The following is a 17,433-nucleotide window of genomic DNA, read 5'->3' on the forward strand; positions in this document are numbered from 1 at the left end:
TTTTCCCTTTAAATGGGAAGGAAAGGAAACTATTTCAGTAGAAATGGCCATCATGACACAGGACAAAGCTAGAGAAAATGCTTTTAAAAATAATGGTTCTTTTTTGAAAGCCTTGATGCTGTGTGACTTAGGGCAAGGCCTTGAAACCTGGTAGGAAGGTCTGAGGCCAGTGATGCTCCTGCTGCCTTTTTTTTTTTTTTGATAATGTTCATGTTTGAATTTGATGATGTTAAGTGTCTCTAAAAACTATTCTATTTACAGTAGTTGGGACTGTTGCTAAATAGAAGAGTGGAGGTTGGTAGTGAAATCGGAAGATACTCATAACTTGAGAACAAACCTTCCCTCTCTCTTGCTTTATGTGTAGTATATCCACACAGTAACCAAACACACTTCATGTTGGGTATTCAGGGGCTGAATGAACCTTTGCTTGTAGCTGTTCTTGAGAAACTATGGTAGCACTTAGTATGTGAACTAGAAGTAGGGAACGCTCTCTCTCGTGGCACTTGGGTGCTGAGGAAGTAGAAGCTGCTTGACTCAAATTGGGGTGAGGTGAGAAAAACAAGAGCTAGGTTTAGAGGTACTTGGATGGTGTGGTGTTTTGGGGGTTTTTGTTTGTTTGTGTTGTAGATGATTCAGTTTACTAGCTGAGATACCATGCAAGTCATATTTGGGAACTGTATAGTGATAAAAAAAAAAAAAATGATATAGGATTTTATAAATTGCCCTTATCAAACGGCCTGAGCATATTAAAGGCGCTGAGCAAAAGATATAGATGTGAATGTGTATGTTAGCATAAAAAGCACACTTTTATTAAATTTACAGTACTTTAAAGTGACTCATAATTACATGTTTGATCTAACATATCAGCTGATATCTTTATTATTTTTAACTTGGTTCTCATGAGCTTCTTTAAGATTTTAATATGGTTATGTCAAGAATAAGTTTACCTGATGCATACTTTTTTGTAGATACGCTGCGAATGTAATGTAACTAATAGAAATACATCAGTTCCTATTCAGATATAATTGAAAAAGAAAACTTTTTTTTAATCAGGTAGTTGAAGAAACTGTTTGTAAGACATAAAATAATAAAAAGAAGGTACTATTTAATAAGAAATAAAATGCGACCTTTTCAGTAATAAATATTAATCTGCAAATACATATAGCTTAAGAGTTTGAAGCTGAGACTTCTGAAATAACTTTTAATGCTTAAGAAATAGCTTGTTTTGCAGGTTTTGTAAAGTCTTAAACTGTAGTTAAGAAACAAAACTCATTCTCTTGATCAAAGTCATTTACCTGTAACCTCGTTTGTTTTTCTGTGCGTTGTTGTAGCTCACCGTTGTCACTAGCAGCTTCCACGTCAAGCTATAAATTCTCCTTTTCTGTAGAAGTCTTAGAAATATGTAATGCTGCGCTTCTTGGGTGTCTCATTAGTATTTCTGGCCTTCTAATGTGAGAGATTTTAGTGTACTCAATGCCTGGTTTTCAAGATAGAGGTGTTACTTCAGACTGACCAGGCCGTGTACTTAAGATATTTTCTGTCACATTCGTAACGTGTTTTTAATGCGGTGTTTGTCTCTCTTTGTAGACTGTGCCAAGAGGCAAAACCTTACTTCTCCAAGCTAAGGTAAATGCTAAGACACTTCCAACTTTATCTTTTGGAGAGAAAGGCATTTCAAGAGTTGTTCATCTCTGCTTTTAATAGCTTTGTTGTCCATCATACGTAATGTGTAACACTACTTACCACGTATTGAGTCGGGACTTGGTGACAGCGTTGTGCATGCGTTTTGTAGGTGAGGCCATACTAATAACCTCTGCTGAGGTGTTAGACCCTTGCCAAGTCTTTCAACTAGGACTTGGTTGCCAACTGCAGTTCTCCACTTTATATATGTTGCCACTGGTCCTTGCCTTGGGCAGGTTGGAATTTTCTAGAACTTTTGGACTTGCATAGCTTTCCAGATATTGTTCATCTAGATGGGATCTGAACAGCGTGCTTGAAATAGAGAAACTCCTAGTTAGTGAAGACAGCAAAAAAATTTTTAGAAAATTCGGTTGCTTTGGGTAATGCAGGGACATTAACAGCAATATGCAATCTCCAGTTCATTTTTCTATCTGTTTTGTAGATTCATTACTTCACTAGTAAAATTACTGAGATGAAGGAGGCTAATAGTTGTATACTTTTTTTTTTTTGTATTTCAGGAAGAATTTACTGGCTATGATTTTGAGAACAGATTGCACGTCCGCATACATGCAGCCTTAGCTTCTCTAAGGGAAGTTGTTCCACAGTGATGGACAGGAAGTCTTGTTATCCTTTCCCACAGTTTCTGCACTTTAAGATAAAGCAGAGGATTAAGCTGTTGGGAAGACCAGCTTTTCTTCTGAAAACCATTTGTGCCAGAGACACTTTGCTAGTATGTTCAGAGTTGTTATGGCTTAGTAAAATATTATAATTTTAATTTAAAAATAAACCAACCAGGATGAGGGTTAAGTGACCTTGTGTTTTTAACTCTTCAGCTATTATTTTGTTTAAACAAAGCTGAACACAATTACTTGTAACTCTGCAGGTGAGCCTAAATAAGCACACATGTGATTTACTTCAATATTGGCAGGAATTTTTTTTTTTTTTTTACTTTTAAAATACATATAAAATATGCTCTCTAAGGGGAACAATCTTCTGTTTGATTAGAATAATGCAATATAAGTTGTTGGTGTAAATGTTGACACTGGAAATGGGCAGAACGCTTTTTCTTTGAGAATTAGCCAGTACGGCAGGAGGAAGGAAGGAAGAGGAGGAAGACTGTTCAGCTACACAAAGCAGATCTTACTAAATTTTAGGAGGTTATTTTGGTGACTTCACAAAGATGTGTGAATTTCAAACCTCATATTCCTTCCATTCTTCATCTTCCCCTCCCCACCCAACCCATATTTGTGATATAAATTATGTCATTATTTAGGATCTCTGCTTCCGGTACATTCCAGCCAAATACTTATTTTGTTTGACATGCAATTATTGTGTGGGCAGTTCTTGTTTCTGCTCTTAATATTCTGAATAGTGCATTAAATTACATGGCCAGATATTTAAAATTTAACTAACTTCCTATTCAGGCTGCTGAATCTTTGTGGCAGTGACCTTTGAAGGTGTTAAATAGGCTTTTGGTTTGCTTGTTTCAGTAGTCATACCAATAGTACAATAACTTAATCTCTAAATGACATTCCAAACCTGTGGTGTTAAGATACTGAAATACCTCAGACAGCTTAAATCTTTATCATGACCATATAATGTTTAATACTTGGCCATATGTGTGCTCATGTAATTTTGTTTACTTTTGTCTGTAACAGGAGTCTCCTTACCTTGTACATTCAGTTAGTATTCTAGGAAAGTAAGTATTTTTTTAAAAAAACTTATGAATGGAAATCTGGCCAGAAAGTTAGTTGACTTACGTTACTTTGCAAAGCTAAGAAAACTGGATTTCCTTGGAAATAGTTATCGAGAAGCCTTATCTTTACTTTGGTCAGGTTGCCTTAAACAGTTCCTTAGCTTAAACTGTTTTTCTTTTCTTACCTTTTTGCAGAATATGTTGCCAAAGTTTTAGACCTTACCCATACCTAACCTTCATTGATTTGCTTTTGAGATTACATCTAAAGCAAGACTGATATGGAGGAGGAAAGTAATATCCTGTTTGGTAGGCCAAATGAAAAGATTGAGACTTTTATTTCCCTCTAGAAAAACACAATTCCTGCTATGAAAGGCATTCCTAGAGCAGTTAAACACTTCTTTTGCAGTCCGTGAAGGAGTGGAGCGACTAACTCTTTTTAAAAAAAAAAAAAAAAATCTATGATCTAGGTATGTTACTGGTAGTAAACCGATTTGTCATTCAACTTTATCAGTGATGCTGAGTCACAAATGAGTCTTCAATCTTATTTGAAGTGGCCCATCCAAATGAGGTACTGAATAGGAAACAATATACTGTATATATATAGTGACTACTTAGAATTCTGATCATAATTTTAGAAATGGACGTGAAATCTTATTTTGTCCTATCTGACTTTTGTATTCCGCAGTCAGAGACATAGTCCAGTCTGGATAAATAGCTAGGAACAGTTACTGACAAAATTGTTTAAATACACTGCTTAAATGTAATGTGAGACTAGGCTATTCAGGACACGAAGCACCTGCATGCAATTCATGTTGGGATGTCTAGGGTCTACATACTTGGAGGTAGTTAGCAAGCTGTAGTAAATCTACAAAATGGCCTGCTCTCATCAGGCCTGGAGTGGGTGTGGAAAGACACTATGTATTCATACAACAGTTCAGCTCTGTGCAAGTTGCAGCTTTTCTGTGGGTTTAGAGAATCATCGCTGAAATGGAACTATCTGTTCTGTATCTTTTCCCCTCATAGGAGAGTCTCCTAATTCGTAAATGTTAATTATTTTTTATGTTAGATTGTGCCTGTGATGAGGAAAATTTCAGCTGTGTTTTGCATAAACTTATAAGTTGGGTTTTTTTTTGTTTGTTTGTTTTTAATACTTTGGAACTCGGAGGCATGGTCTAATAGCAATAATGGAATATGCATCTTGCTAGTTAATATATTAAGACTATCTTTACTGGGTCAGGTATTTTTGTTGATGTTGATGAAGTTTTTATCTCAATATGACTCATTTCAAATAACTAGAATTTTTAGATGTCACAATGTGGCATATTTATTGTGATGTACTGTAAATGTTGTTAATTTACAGAACTTGCACTTTTATATTTCTGAGTAAAATTAAAAGAAACGTGGACATGCGTTTTGTTCCCTTGTTCCTCGAATTTGCCTTTAATTGGTGGCCTCCTGAACAAGATGATACCAAGGATAGGGAAAACTTCTGGGGTGTCAAGTGACTCTGTAACAAAGTTTTCTAGTCAGCAATTACCTCAGCCTTTGTTCTTCCAGCATAATTATAGTCTTCTGGTTTAGAAAGTGAGTTACATGTGTCATGTTGAGATCAACTGTAGAATGAACAAGATTGAACATGTGTTCTTAAGACATCAAATGTTCTTGTTTCTCATTTTAAAAAAAGGGAAAAAAAAATGTACTCTCTGTATTCATACACCTTTAAAAATGTTTCTGATTTACTCTAAAGCAAGCACTTTAGTTTCTCCTGTCGCTGACTTTGGATGCTTGTTTCATATTCTAGTTATGCTTTATTCTTAAATAAAATTCCCCAAATCTTATATTGAATTGCTTTTCAATTTACAACAATCTGATTCTTTCTATAACAATTGATCATACTTGTTTAAAAATTGCTCTGTAACTGTTTGAAATTTGAATGGGGGAAAGTGTTATATTGGTAAAGCTATACATGGTGTTGCAAGGATGTTAATACAACCTATCAATGGAGTGAAATGAGGGCAGTCTACGAGACACTCAAATTCTCTTTCCACTCACAATTACAAGGTATTCTCATTAACAGTGGTAGCAATCACTTGCATGAAAAAAATATGCAATCACAAAAAAAAGTATTATTAAAGCTAATGATGAGAAGTAAATTTACATTTAGCTGGCTTTTAAGGCCATTGGGCAGTCAGTGACATCAGACCAGCGTGCCTCTGCTTAGATCAGCAGGCGTTCTAGAGGCTGTCTAGAACATAAGGGAACTCCACTGAACTTTAACAAGGAGGAATGTAGATACAGATATATTGCCCCTAATTCTTCAACCTGAGGTAATTGTGCAACAAACGTTTTACATAAATTCAGAGTTCTAAAATAAGAAAGGCGGGATGGGAAATTGTTACTCTACTAATTGTAATTTAAGTAGATGTTTATGCCATACTGTTGCATTTGAATGTTTTGAGTGAGCTGGAAAATGCTTCGAAGATTGCTTTTCTGTATCACCATCTCTTAGTGTTCTTTTCTGTAAGTTAGCCTTTCAAAATAAAATGGGAATTCTCTCTACTAGTAAGCAAATCCTGATTCTGGTTCATTGTGACCAGAGAACAATTAAAATACAGTAAAGCTTAAATAATCTTTACAGAGACTTAGAAGGAGACTTACTTGCTGAATTACACTGAATTATCCATATCCGTATATGATGCTCTTAATTTATGCCAAAGCAAATTCTTGTGTGCAATTAGCCTGTATAGAAGGTACCCTGGAAAAAAAGGCCAAATTTTTGTCACTGTGTTGCAAATTTGTATTCTCTCTGAGCTTTATAACTTGTTCAGTAGTGCTATTATTAGTAGATGGCAAAAAGTGATTTTTCTCAGACCCTTGAGTGTACTCAAGGTTGTCTCCTTTGATTGGATTATATTTAAATCTCTTGCTGTTTAGCATCCCTTCCACCTCTGTAGTTTGTTGCTGGCATGGCATATGTCTCCAGAGTGCTCACAGAGGTGACCATGTACCAGTAGGGAGGGTGAAGAAAGTCATTCTGTGTTGGAGAACTGCACCTGAAAGGATTCATTGCTTCCACTATTCTAAACCTGGAGCTGTCTAGCTTTGGTTTCCAGACGCTGTATCTTCTTGTAGATTTTTTGCTGCTATATTAAAAGCTCTCTTCCTTGCTATGTCTCTCTGTAGGCATTATAAAGAACGTTCAAAAGAATGTTCTTTTGCATAAACAGTATAAACAAGACCATAAAGAAGTTCAGCTTGAGGCAGGCTTTCCACAGTTAAATAATGAAAGGTTTCTGTTTTTCACTATCTTTTTTTAAATCTAAGCTTGGACCCCCAAAACCCTGTACTGCAGTATAGGTTACCAGTGCAGGTGGCATTACAATTGCATATTACTGTCATACTTCTGCTCAGAGCTTCTTTGCTTATTCACCCAGGACTTACACGACGTATTTTAGACACTCTATCACATTGTGAGTTCATGTTCAGTTGGCTTATTACCCCTAATTATTTCAGTTGTTACTTTTTCCCAAATGCTGTTTATCTAGTGACATGACTTCTTTCAAGATGGTATTCCAGTGTACCATTTATTCAAGTAACCCATGAGGCTCACCAGAACTGAACTGTCCTTGATGTTTTTCAGTCATTTGGCAGGCTGTGTTTGAAAGGCTCCCAGATGAAGAGGTTAAAAGGAAAAGCTTTGAGTTGAATACTCAAGGGAGAGAAAGAGAACATTAAGAACAATATATTGTACTGAAAAAAGATAATTGCACTCACAGAATCACAGAATGGTTGAGGTTGGAAGGGACCCCTGGAGATCATCTAGTCCAACCTCCCTGCTCCAGCAGGGTCCTCTAGAGCACATTGCCCAGCATCACATCCAGGCGGGTTTTGAATCTCTCCAGGGAAGGAGACTCCACAGCCTCTCTGGGCAACCTGTGCCAGTGCTCACTCACCCTCACAGGAAAGAAGTTTTTCCTCAGGTTCAGGCAGAACTTCCTGTGGTTCAGTTTATGCTTGTTGCCTCTCATCCTATCGCTGGGCACCATGGAGAAGAGTCTGGGCCCATCTTCTTGATACCCTCCCTTCAGACACTTATACACATTGATCAGATTCTCCCCCTCAGTCTTCTCTTCTCCGGGCTCAACAGACCCAGCTCCCTCAGCCTTTCTTCAGAGGAGAGATGCTCCAGTCCCCTCATCATCTTTGTAGCCCTCCGCTGGACTCTCTCCGGGCGTGCCATGTCTCTCTTGTAGTGGGGAGCACAGAACTGGACACAGTACTTCAGGTACCTCCCCAGGGCTGAGCAGAGGAGGAGAATCACCTCCCTCCACCTGCTGGCAACACTCTGCCTAATGCACCCCAGGATCCCATTGGCCTTCTTGGCCACAAGGGCACGTTGCTGGCTCATGCTTAACTTGTTGTCCACCAGCACTCCCAGGTCCTTCTCTGCTGAGCTGCTTTCCAGCAGGTCAAGCCCCAGCCTGTCCTGCTGCATGGGGTTATCCTTCCCTAGGTGCAGGACCCTGCGCTTGCCTTTGTTGAATTTCACGTGGTTCCTCTCTGTCCAGGTCCCTCTGAATGGCAGCACAGCTCTTGGGTGTATCAGCCACTCCTTCCAGTTTTGGATCATCAGCAAACTTGCTGAGGAGGCACTCTGTGCCTTCATCCAAGTCACTGATGAATACATTGAACAATACTGGACCCAGTATTGACCCCTGGCGGACACCGCTAGCTACAGGCCTCCAACTAGACTCTGTGCCACTGACCACAACCCTCTGAGCTCTGCCATCCAGCCAGTTCTCGATCCACCTCACTGTCCACTCATCCAACCCACACTACCTGAGTTTAGCTGAGGATGAAAATTGTACTCCTGATAATTGTACTCCTGTAGAAAAAAGCTTCACCCGCAGGTGTCACCTGTAGTAAAGATAGGAACTAGTGGAAGACACAGACATGCACCTTAAGTAAAAACAGTATTTTGTTTCCTTTGCTTCCTTGGTAGGAAAAGCCAGAAAGCTTTCTTGGACTAGGAGAAACTCCTAGTTAGGATTCCGTTAAAGTTTCTGGGAGGTAGAAATAGAAAGGTGATGCTTCAATCTCTTCTCTTACCCATTTAACTGGAGCTAACCAGTGTGATTCATTTACCTCTTATAAATTCTCTTTAATGAAGAATTTGTCACATTAAATGTTTGATTACTATTGTGCAACTGCTTAGTATAATGAAAGCTGATCCTTTCTTGGACAGAGTCGCATGGCTGGTTCATTGAAATTCTGTTACGGTGATCTCTGTCTCATCAGAGTTTCGCGTTGTCTAGAAGCTGCTATTTCTGCAGATGGGGCAAAGGAGGTAGGACAAGGTGATTTTTTTTTTTTTTCCTAAGGCAAGCTACTCTTAGGCTGATAGTCTCTTCAATTTGGGGGCAAAGCGGCGATATGTTTTTAGCAGACCAACTGATACAATTCTTGTAATGGTAGGACAGGTTTCCTCCAGATGGCTTCCAGAAAAGGCATTCACGTTCCAGGGCAGTGAGTAAATTTAGGCAATCTTTTTCCTCTTTACTGTATGCTGCACTTAAGTTTCAGACAGCCAGGCTTCTTTGTTAGGGGCTGAAGCCTTTTTAAAATCCTTAAGAATGTTTATGCTATGTTCAGTTAGCTCTAAGAAATTTACCTGTGTTTTATGACATCCACGTTTAAGTAAGTTTTTGAAGCTTTTCTTGCATAGAACTTTGCAGACCTAGAATTCTGAAAGCTTTCCGAAGAGGCAAGTTCACAAGGTATCTTCTGATCTGTCTGTATTCCTGGATGGTTTCAAGGTAGCTACATGACTGTCTTTCTTTGTATACAGGTATGTTTAATGCATTTATTAAGTCCTGTTGCTTCAATATGCACTACAGACAGAAATCCACACTTAAGATTACTAGCCTATGATACGTTTTCTAGTCCTCATGTATATTTTCAAAGTACATTTTATCCTTCTGTGCAAAAGTTAGTCTTCCTAATTTTGTAAAAGTCATAGCATATTCTTATTTAACTTTGTTCTTTTTATAGTGTGATCTGTATTGTTATTGACCAAAACTGAAGAGCTGTTCTGGGAGGTTTTCTTAATGAGAAATTATTTTTCTAGGCTTCTTTCCAAGAAGAGACATGTCACGGTGAGTTTACCATTTGCATACTTTCCAGTGAACTAACTTGTGAGTCTCGTGATATTCTGATTAACTTTGAATAAACTGTTAGGAATATAATGCTACTTAATCTTATTAAAGAAAGAGATTGTAGATAGTATAGATGTTTTAATAGTAAAGACAGACATGTGTGTCTTAGATCTTCAGTGCTACAGGAATTCCTCTCAGGTTTTTGTACAAATACAGACTGGCGGGAATGCGACAGCAGGAAGGTAAGTAGTAGTTTTCCAGCTTTCATGAAGAATATTCTGTCACGTGGATGTTTTGTGCAACAGATCTCATCCCACAGGGATCTCCTGTGATTGCCTCCCCCCATGCCTTCATGATCTTCACAAACCCAGTTAGTATTAAACTAAACAGAAACCCAGGAGCCTTGGCAATAAGGCACTTTACAATTACCTTTTTCTGCTTGTTTTACTGGGACGTGAAACGATGGTGTCTGTATCTATCTGCTGCTAATACATACTTGAAAGAAAATGAGGCTCAATGAGGCTGTTAAATTTTAGCTGTAGGTTTCAAAGTCTGCCCTTGCAAGTGTGAGGTCTTGCCGTAGGAACAGAGGCACGTTAAGGACTAAAATTCCTCTTGGGTTAAGCTGTAGTGGCTGAAGAGGTTACAGTCCCCAGCTGTTTGCTCTGAACTTCTGCCACAGAGGACTGGGGAGCGCCCCGCCCCCCCCCCCCAGGTGCTTTATTCTGCGGTCAGGTGTGTCCCTATAACTCCCTCGGGAAGTGTCCGTGAGCTACCTGAAAAGGCCAGGCGCTGGAGGGGTGGCGGCATGCGCCCACCCGTTCCACCACCGCTGGCAGGCGTGGGCCAGACGTGGCAGCCAGTTAGCGAGCCAGATCGTGTAAAATCATCATAAGCCACAAAATGGCGTGGCCGGGGGGGGGGGGGGGACCGAAAAGTCTTCCGGTGCCAGGCAAAAAATGCCTGTTATCCAGCCAGCTGCTGCGAATAAGGGAAACCCATGATCGCGCCCGCAGTGCTGAAGTCTTTTCTCAGCAAGGCCCTGCCTTGTGCTAGAGAAGTAGCCAACGATATGCGCTCGAAAGCACGTCCGGAGCAGGAAGCCGGAGCAGCTTGTCGGGGCAAGGGCGCCGCCACCACGGCCGCCGCCACCACGCGTGAAAAGCCGCCCCTTCCCCGCGCGCGCCCCGCGGCCCGGCCCGGCCCGGCGCGGCGCCCGCTCCCATTGGCTGCCGCGGCGCGGCCCGCCCTCCCTTTGTGACGCCTGGGCACTGTGGCGTCACAAAGCGGCCGCGCCCCCGCCCCCGCCCCCTCCCCAGCTATAAAAGGGCCTTCGGGGGCCTCCGCGCCCGGGAGGCTGCGGGCGAGGAGCGGAGGCAGAGACCGAGCAAGTACTGGCCGGGGTGGGGGGGGAAAGCTCTTGAATTTGAAGTTCTTGCGGGGTTTTGCGTTAGAAGCATGGTTTCCTAGTTGGTTGGTCGTTTCCTCGTGCTGCCTAAGATTGCAAAAGGGGGATAAAAGACGTAGCTGCCTTAAATGGTACATGCTCCTTTACGTTAAAGGCGTATGAGGAAAGGCCTGGCAAAGGATTACTGCTGGCAAAAGGCGAGAGGAGCAGCTGAGGTCGTGTTCTCGTAGTTGGACGCTTCACGCTGGGACAGGGTGGATGCTCACCTTAGGGTGTTTCTTTTTGTTTGTTTGTTTTTTTAATTGTTACAGTTGAGAAACCATAATCTGACTTCAGTGGATGAAGATGCTGTCTGCAAGGGCCAGGTTTGTGGTTCCCTATGGCCTCAAGACGCTGCTGGAGGGTGTGAGCAGAGCTGTTTTCCAGACCAACCCAAACAACATCACTGGCTTTGCAGCGCTCTACTTCCAAGAGCTTGTTGACTTCAGAGAAGGTTTGTGCCGCCTGCTGAGCTATCGCCAGAGCTGAGCTAGGCCCAAGTGCTGCTGGGCCCCTGGTTAATTTGTGCTTCTGTTTTCAGGGAATCCCAGTCTGGATTTAACAGAGCTGGTTGGAGAATTTAAATTTATTAGCGGTAAGACCATTCTTTGTTTTCTTAAGACGTTTTTGAGATAAAGTTCCAACTTGAGTGGATGCAAATAGTGTGTATTTGCCACGGGCTTAACCCCAGCTCTCTCTGGTCCTCTGGAAGAAGCACATAGGCTGTGCGCTACAAGAAGCAGCAAGCATCTTCAGAAAGCACTTCTTCCATTGAATGTGGGAAGAACCAGTCTCCTGGGATGCTGTACTGTCCCCTTGAACAGAGGCAAGGGTATATACGTTTGGGCATTTTAGCTTTAACAGCTTAAGTGGGATTCAGCCCACCCTGAGCAGATAGTGACATTACATTTATATAATACCGGTTTGCAAAGAACAGAGCTCTTGGCTTATAAAAGCACAGACCTCATTCTGCATGCTGCTGATCCCTTTGGGACATGCTTGGTGCTTTCAGCAGCTCCCTGGGTTTGGCTGTAAAGGCTTGAATTTATGGTGGCATGCAGTAAATGCACAAGAAGGTTGTGTGGGAGCCGTGATGGGTGCCATGTCTGGCCTCACTCAGCACACACAGCTTGTTTATATCATCTCCCCCAGGGAGTTCGGCCTCTGTCATTTGGTTTTCATGACTGTCAGCAGCTTCAAACCCACCTGTTATTCAGAAAGGCCACTTAAACTGGCTTCCTAGTAACCCTGGAACTAGCCAGCATTGAGAGAGACTTGGTCTATTGACCAAGATTACACACTGCAGTAATTACTGCAATGAAAAGAAGCCCCAGATACTGCTATAATCTTGTAGGATTTCCAAATGAGGTTCTCCTCTAAAAGAGCCAATGATCACTGCTTTCAGCACTTGAGGGAGGTAGCTTTCTTCCTCTGCTGGATATTGATATTGCAGCAGGACTTAAAATTTATCACCAGAGGCCAAATTTTAGTGCATTGGCAATTGTTGCATTAAGGATGTCACATGGCTGAAATTATTCTCTCTCCAAATGCCTGTTAGTGATGGTGCAGCCTTATGTGATGGTGCACTGACCCCTGCACCAAGCTCCAGTGCAAGCCAGTCTGTCTCACCTTTTCCCGTACTGGTTGGTCACTTAGTCCTTCTCTTTCCCTGGTCTCCTCCTGCTATGGTGTGATCACATAACCCTAGAGGCATAACAGGGATGACCCAAGAGGAATTCCTTAGTTAACTTGAGCAAGGTTTCCTCTGGAGTGTCCCTCTGTGTTGCTAGCATGGTTTTGGGGCTGCCTATGAGCCACTAAGTCACTAGTTAAAATTGCTGAAGCTGCAAGGGAGCTCTTCCCCTTCCCCGCTTCTCCCCCTGTTGGCTTGGGATGGCAATCAGAAGAATGTTTTGTGAGAGAGTCACTCATCCTTTGAGTTCCTGCTGTTACCTTTCTCTGAAATTCCCTGAGCTCATCCAGTCATGACTTCACAAATCAGCTCAGTGCTAAGCTGTGATCATTTATCAAAGATTTACCCGCTCTTCAGTTCGGTGCTACATCTACCAGTGTGTTGCTTTGTTACCTATTGGCCAACACTTGGTAATCTTAGGAGAAACCAGACGTCTTCCTTGGCTTTTCCAAGGCTGAGGATTTATATATATATCACTAGTCCAGCAGCAAATCTCCTTTGTAAATTCTTCCATCTCTGCAACCTGGGAAAGCCTTGTAAAAGCACCCTAGAGTATCCAGTGGAGTTGACACTAAAATTGCTCTTGATTTTTTATTTAAATGGAGTAATTTGATTTAAAATATTGCCGTTGTCTGCTTTTGCTATGCAGAAGACTGGAACGAGAGACTGCCACAGAAATTAGACGTGCAAGACACTTCAGTTCCTGGGGAGCCCAAACAAAAGGAAAAGTGTACTGACACAGAGGAAGACCAAATCCTTGAAGGCCCTGATACTGAATATACCTCCAAAATGACTCAATACCCATCGACTCACAATGACGTTTTAGAAAACAAATCCCCCACCGGACTTGATGAAGCTTCGTCCCCGAAGGGACCGGAACTTGCATACGTCCCCGCTGACCCTGCCCAGCTTGCTACCCAGATGCTAGGTAACACTGATTCTGTTCATGCTGTGAAGGATGTGGCAACAAGTGTGCAGACTCTTCCTGAAGTCTCTCTGAGCTCAGAGAACTTATTTGTACCAGTAGAAGGTGCTGCTGAAGATGTTTCTGCTGTCCCAGCAGCTGAGGGGTCGGCAGAGGCTGTTAGGGCACAACTGTGAGTGCAAAGGCAGCCCTCCGTGGCAGAAGTAGGTCCCTCAGACAGCCAGGCTGAAGTCTCAACAAATGACGTAAATCAAGTTTCCTCAGCCCCCTTGCAGGAAGAACCATCACCACCACCACCACCACCAGCACCACCTCCTAAAGCTCCATTGCAGGCCGTGCCTCCCCACAACGAAAGTGAGGTTACCTTAACCACTGAGGTTAACGCTGATGAGCTGGTTATGGATGCAGAGATTCCACCTTAAATAGAGCAGTTTCCACAGAAAAGAATCATTCTTTCTCTAGACCAAATAGCTTATCTGTTAAAGATTGAGCCGCTATTAAATGCAGGCCAGTTCTCATGTGCTAAAATCTTAGGTCCATCTGCCGATGACGCAGTGTGTGACCCTGAGAAAATGGAATCCACAGCACAAATGGCATCTGCTGAACAAGGTAATGCCATGTCAGGTAAGAAAGTCTGGGTTTTCTGACAACTTCCTGATAGCACCCTACAGTCTGGTCCGTGGTCATTAAATGGAAAAGCACCTATGTCAGTGCAGCAAAGGGTGGAGATGACTGGTAAGAAACACCTGTACCCACACCATCTGCCTGGCCCCAATGCGCATGTGTTAGATCTCTCTGCAATCTGTTCCAAGGGATGGGGCTGGCTCTGAGCAGGACTCCTGCACTGCTGTGCATTGTGCAGATAAGAGTGATGGGAAGGGGCTCCTTGAACCCAAATGGTCTTGCTCAAAACAAGCCACATGTTCTGAAGCAGGTATCAGAGATCTAAGATGTAACATGTGTGCCCTGCGGCTAAGGACAGGTGACTGGTGGGAGCCTGAGTTTTGCATCTCCTCCCCTTGAAAGATTTCGTATTCCAGCACTAACATAGGGGGTTTTGCATTTAAAAGAAATGGTGGTGGTGTCCTGCCTGTGCTGTCTTGTTGGGTTTGGTGAGTTTCTGCAGCTGGGCTGGGTGGCCAAGCATTGATCATCAGATAGTGGCAGATTTTTTTCTGCAAACCAGAAGAGATCGTGCTCATCTCTCATGGTGAGATCCGCACTGAACAAGCACTTACCCAGAATTTCTTCACTTTGGTGATGTGTCTGGCTCGTTCCTTGCCCAGCTGGAAAAACCCTCCAGGGTAGAGGTCCCCCATGAGTCTCCCTAGCGCTACAGAATCCTTTTGCGTCTGTAGAAGCGTGAGGTCCCAGCCAAGCATTTTGTAGAGGAGAGCTGCGTTAGGCAAACTTGTGAAGTGACAATATTGGCTCTTAAAAAAAAAATTAAATTAAAACCTCAGTTTCAGCAACGCCAGTCAAATGGGACAGTTCTCAAAGGCTTAGCCAGACATACCTCTGGGCATTAAGGAGTTTCACTTTTCTAGGCTGCAGGTGTTCCTCAGCCATATGCCCAGCTGCGTTTGCTATGCCAGCTCTTCTCTAACATGCTTGCTTTAACAAGTGTAGGTTATGTTTTAGATATAAGGATTTACAATATGACTGCAATGCACTGCTCCTGACACCGGCACTCTTACATTTTTATCTTTGTAGCCATGGCAGCAAGCGAAGCAGGACAGCCACCACCATATTCTAATGTGTGGACCCTCTATTGTCTAACTGACTTGAGCCAAGGTCAAAAATCACCACCATCCCTTCCTCCTGCTGGAACTGGCATTCCTTATCCCCAAGCGACCCTCTTTCTATCTGGGGGGAAGGATCAACAACAGTTCCTCCAACCAATACCACTACAAGGTCAACCACCACAACTATCCTCTCCAACTTACGTGATGCCAGAAGAAAGCAAGAGGGGAAATGTTCCACCTTTCATTTTAGTGGGCTCTACTGTTCAGAACACACAGGACTGGAAACTTATTCCTGGCCAGGCTGTCTTTGCACAGCAAGACACTGGTGCTAGGAGATTCACTACAATCCCGGTACCAGTTGTCAGGCCAGCCGATCAGCAAACAGCTACGCCAATCCCCAATCCTAATGCTGCACAGGAGACTGCTAGGCCACCAACCCCGGTTTTGCTCTCAGTTGCCATCCCTCTGGATGATGTAATGGCTGCAAAGAAAGGCTCACTAGCTGGTGATAATCGAACAGCTGTGCACCCCCTTGCAGGAAGTTATGGTTTTACAGGACAGATTGCTGTTACACCTGGCACAATCCACAGAGCAGGTTCATGAGAAGGTAAGTTTGAGTCTTGCGTACGGAGATGCTAGTATGTGGATTCTGCACCACTTGTATACAGTTCTGTGCTATCTGAATCATAGCTTGACCCTGTTTCTGTACAATGAGGTTCAAGGCGAGTGGCTAAAGTACTTGTCATACTTGAACCCAGGCTCTCCTCTGCTGCTTGCTCTAGCTTCAGTCTATGTAACCAAGTTGCAGTCTCTCTTTTGCTAATACATCTTGAATATATCACAACAGTATAAAAGTTCAGGCTGCAAGAGTAGTGTAACATTCAGAGTGTGGCAAAATACTCTCAATTAAGAGTTCGTTCAAGTAACGTGCTCCAAAAGGTAGTTGTTATTGTATACTATCTACTGAATTCATGCTATTTCTTAAACAGGTTGAGAAGAGAGGCTGTTTGGACTTCATCAGGAGTGGAATTTACATCTTAAGAAATCAAATAACTTAAAGCAAGTGCTCAAAATTAAATGCCAGCAATCAGAACCAAATCCCATGCCTTTTGTGTTTTCCTAGCATAATGAAGGTTAACTTTCAGGTTCCAGGGAGTGTAATACGACTAGAGATACCTGCTGCAGCTGTTCCATTGAAGAGTGAGCCCAGCCTCTTCACTGTGCTCCCATGGTGTACGCATAACCCAACAAACAATTAAGAGATTACACAGCCATTCACAGCCAAATTAGTTCAGTGTAATCAGATGTAGTCTATGCTGCTGGATTATACTCTAGAAAGGAGCCCAAGTTTCAGGAGCAAGGAGACAGTCACACTTTTAACTGGAGGAATTACTCTTAGTCTAAACTATAGGCTTGTCAATGAGGACAGTTGAGGCTATGTTTCAAGGAAGGGGTAAGAGAAATTATCCTCATTTTGCTTTAGAGGTTTCAGAACTACGGCATGCTCACTTATGTATGCCGGGCCCTTGAACTATGAATAGCTCTGAAAATAATCCCATGTTTTCCTGAAGTAGAAGTCCTTCAGAATGAAAATAAGAAAACCTTAGGTTGTGCAGCAGTTTCCCTCTTGAACCTAGGGGAGATGAAAAGCTTCCTTTTCCCTAGCATTGAATGTTCAATGCTGTATGACCTGCTGAAGCATTGACCCAACACAGCTAGACTGCTCTCACAGATCAGAATCAACCTTAAGTTACACAGGAAAAAGTAAGTAAGTGGACAGACATTAGAGACCAGTAAGACTTCAAGAAGTGACAGCCAGAGGCTCGAAGGCAGGAGCGAGGAGGTGAATACCAGTGCAGGTATTCAATTTCTGCTTTGTACAGTCTAAGAGCTGGGCCCTCACATCAAACACATTGGCAAAGAAAATGCTTCCCTTATCTATGCAAATAGGGCTCTTATCACTACCTAGGTAATTCTAGCAGAGCACAGAATAAAAATAGAAAGCAGCTCATTGCCTTAGTAGTTTCCCCAGTCCACCTCCAAGGCTCGAGCTGCAGGGTCATTCAGAAAAAAAGCACCATTCCCCCATCCC

At 42.5% G+C, this 17,433-nt stretch overlaps 2 protein-coding genes across 6 annotated transcripts in view; both read left to right on the plus strand.

Moving 5' to 3' along the window:
• The window catches only part of TTC39C (tetratricopeptide repeat domain 39C), a 34,384-nt gene extending 31,747 nt beyond the window's left edge, over positions 1-2,637 (plus strand). For both annotated transcript variants that reach the window (XM_068932371.1, XM_068932372.1), the window contains exons 13-14: positions 1,588-1,626; positions 2,199-2,637. In XM_068932371.1, the coding sequence (XP_068788472.1) occupies positions 1,588-1,626; positions 2,199-2,288 (129 nt within the window). In that variant the 3' untranslated portion in view covers positions 2,289-2,637. The remainder of the gene's footprint in view (positions 1-1,587; positions 1,627-2,198) is intronic.
• A 2,727-nt stretch (positions 2,638-5,364) lies between these two features.
• Positions 5,365-17,425, plus strand: CABYR (calcium binding tyrosine phosphorylation regulated). Of its 4 annotated transcripts, none has more exons than XM_068932374.1 (6): positions 5,365-9,531; positions 11,251-11,432; positions 11,520-11,573; positions 13,321-13,599; positions 15,310-15,948; positions 16,331-17,425. In XM_068932374.1, the coding sequence occupies exons 2-5, from the start codon at positions 11,279-11,281 to the stop codon at positions 15,942-15,944; spliced, it is 1,122 nt and encodes a 373-aa protein (XP_068788475.1). In that variant the 5' UTR covers positions 5,365-9,531; positions 11,251-11,278; the 3' UTR covers positions 15,945-15,948; positions 16,331-17,425. The 4 variants fall into 4 exon arrangements, with proteins under 4 accessions (XP_068788475.1, XP_009665360.1, XP_068788474.1 ...); XM_009667065.2 differs by lacking the exon at positions 5,365-9,531 and adding an exon at positions 9,540-10,922; XM_068932373.1 differs by lacking the exon at positions 5,365-9,531 and adding an exon at positions 9,540-10,918.
• Positions 17,426-17,433: the final 8 nt, after the last annotated feature.

This window comes from Struthio camelus, chromosome 2, assembly GCF_040807025.1.
Source record: "Struthio camelus isolate bStrCam1 chromosome 2, bStrCam1.hap1, whole genome shotgun sequence".
Lineage (NCBI taxonomy): Eukaryota > Metazoa > Chordata > Aves > Struthioniformes > Struthionidae > Struthio > Struthio camelus.

Coding starts and splice junctions, on each gene's coding strand:
- CABYR (XM_068932374.1), top strand. CDS start 11,279: ATGAAGATGCTGTCTGCAAGGGCCAGGTTTGTGGTTCCCTATGGCCTC. Junction 11,433..11,519: donor GCTTGTTGACTTCAGAGAAG/GTTTGTGCCGCC, acceptor TTCTGTTTTCAG/GGAATCCCAGTCTGGATTTA. Junction 13,600..15,309: donor GCTTGCTACCCAGATGCTAG/GTAACACTGATT, acceptor TTATCTTTGTAG/CCATGGCAGCAAGCGAAGCA.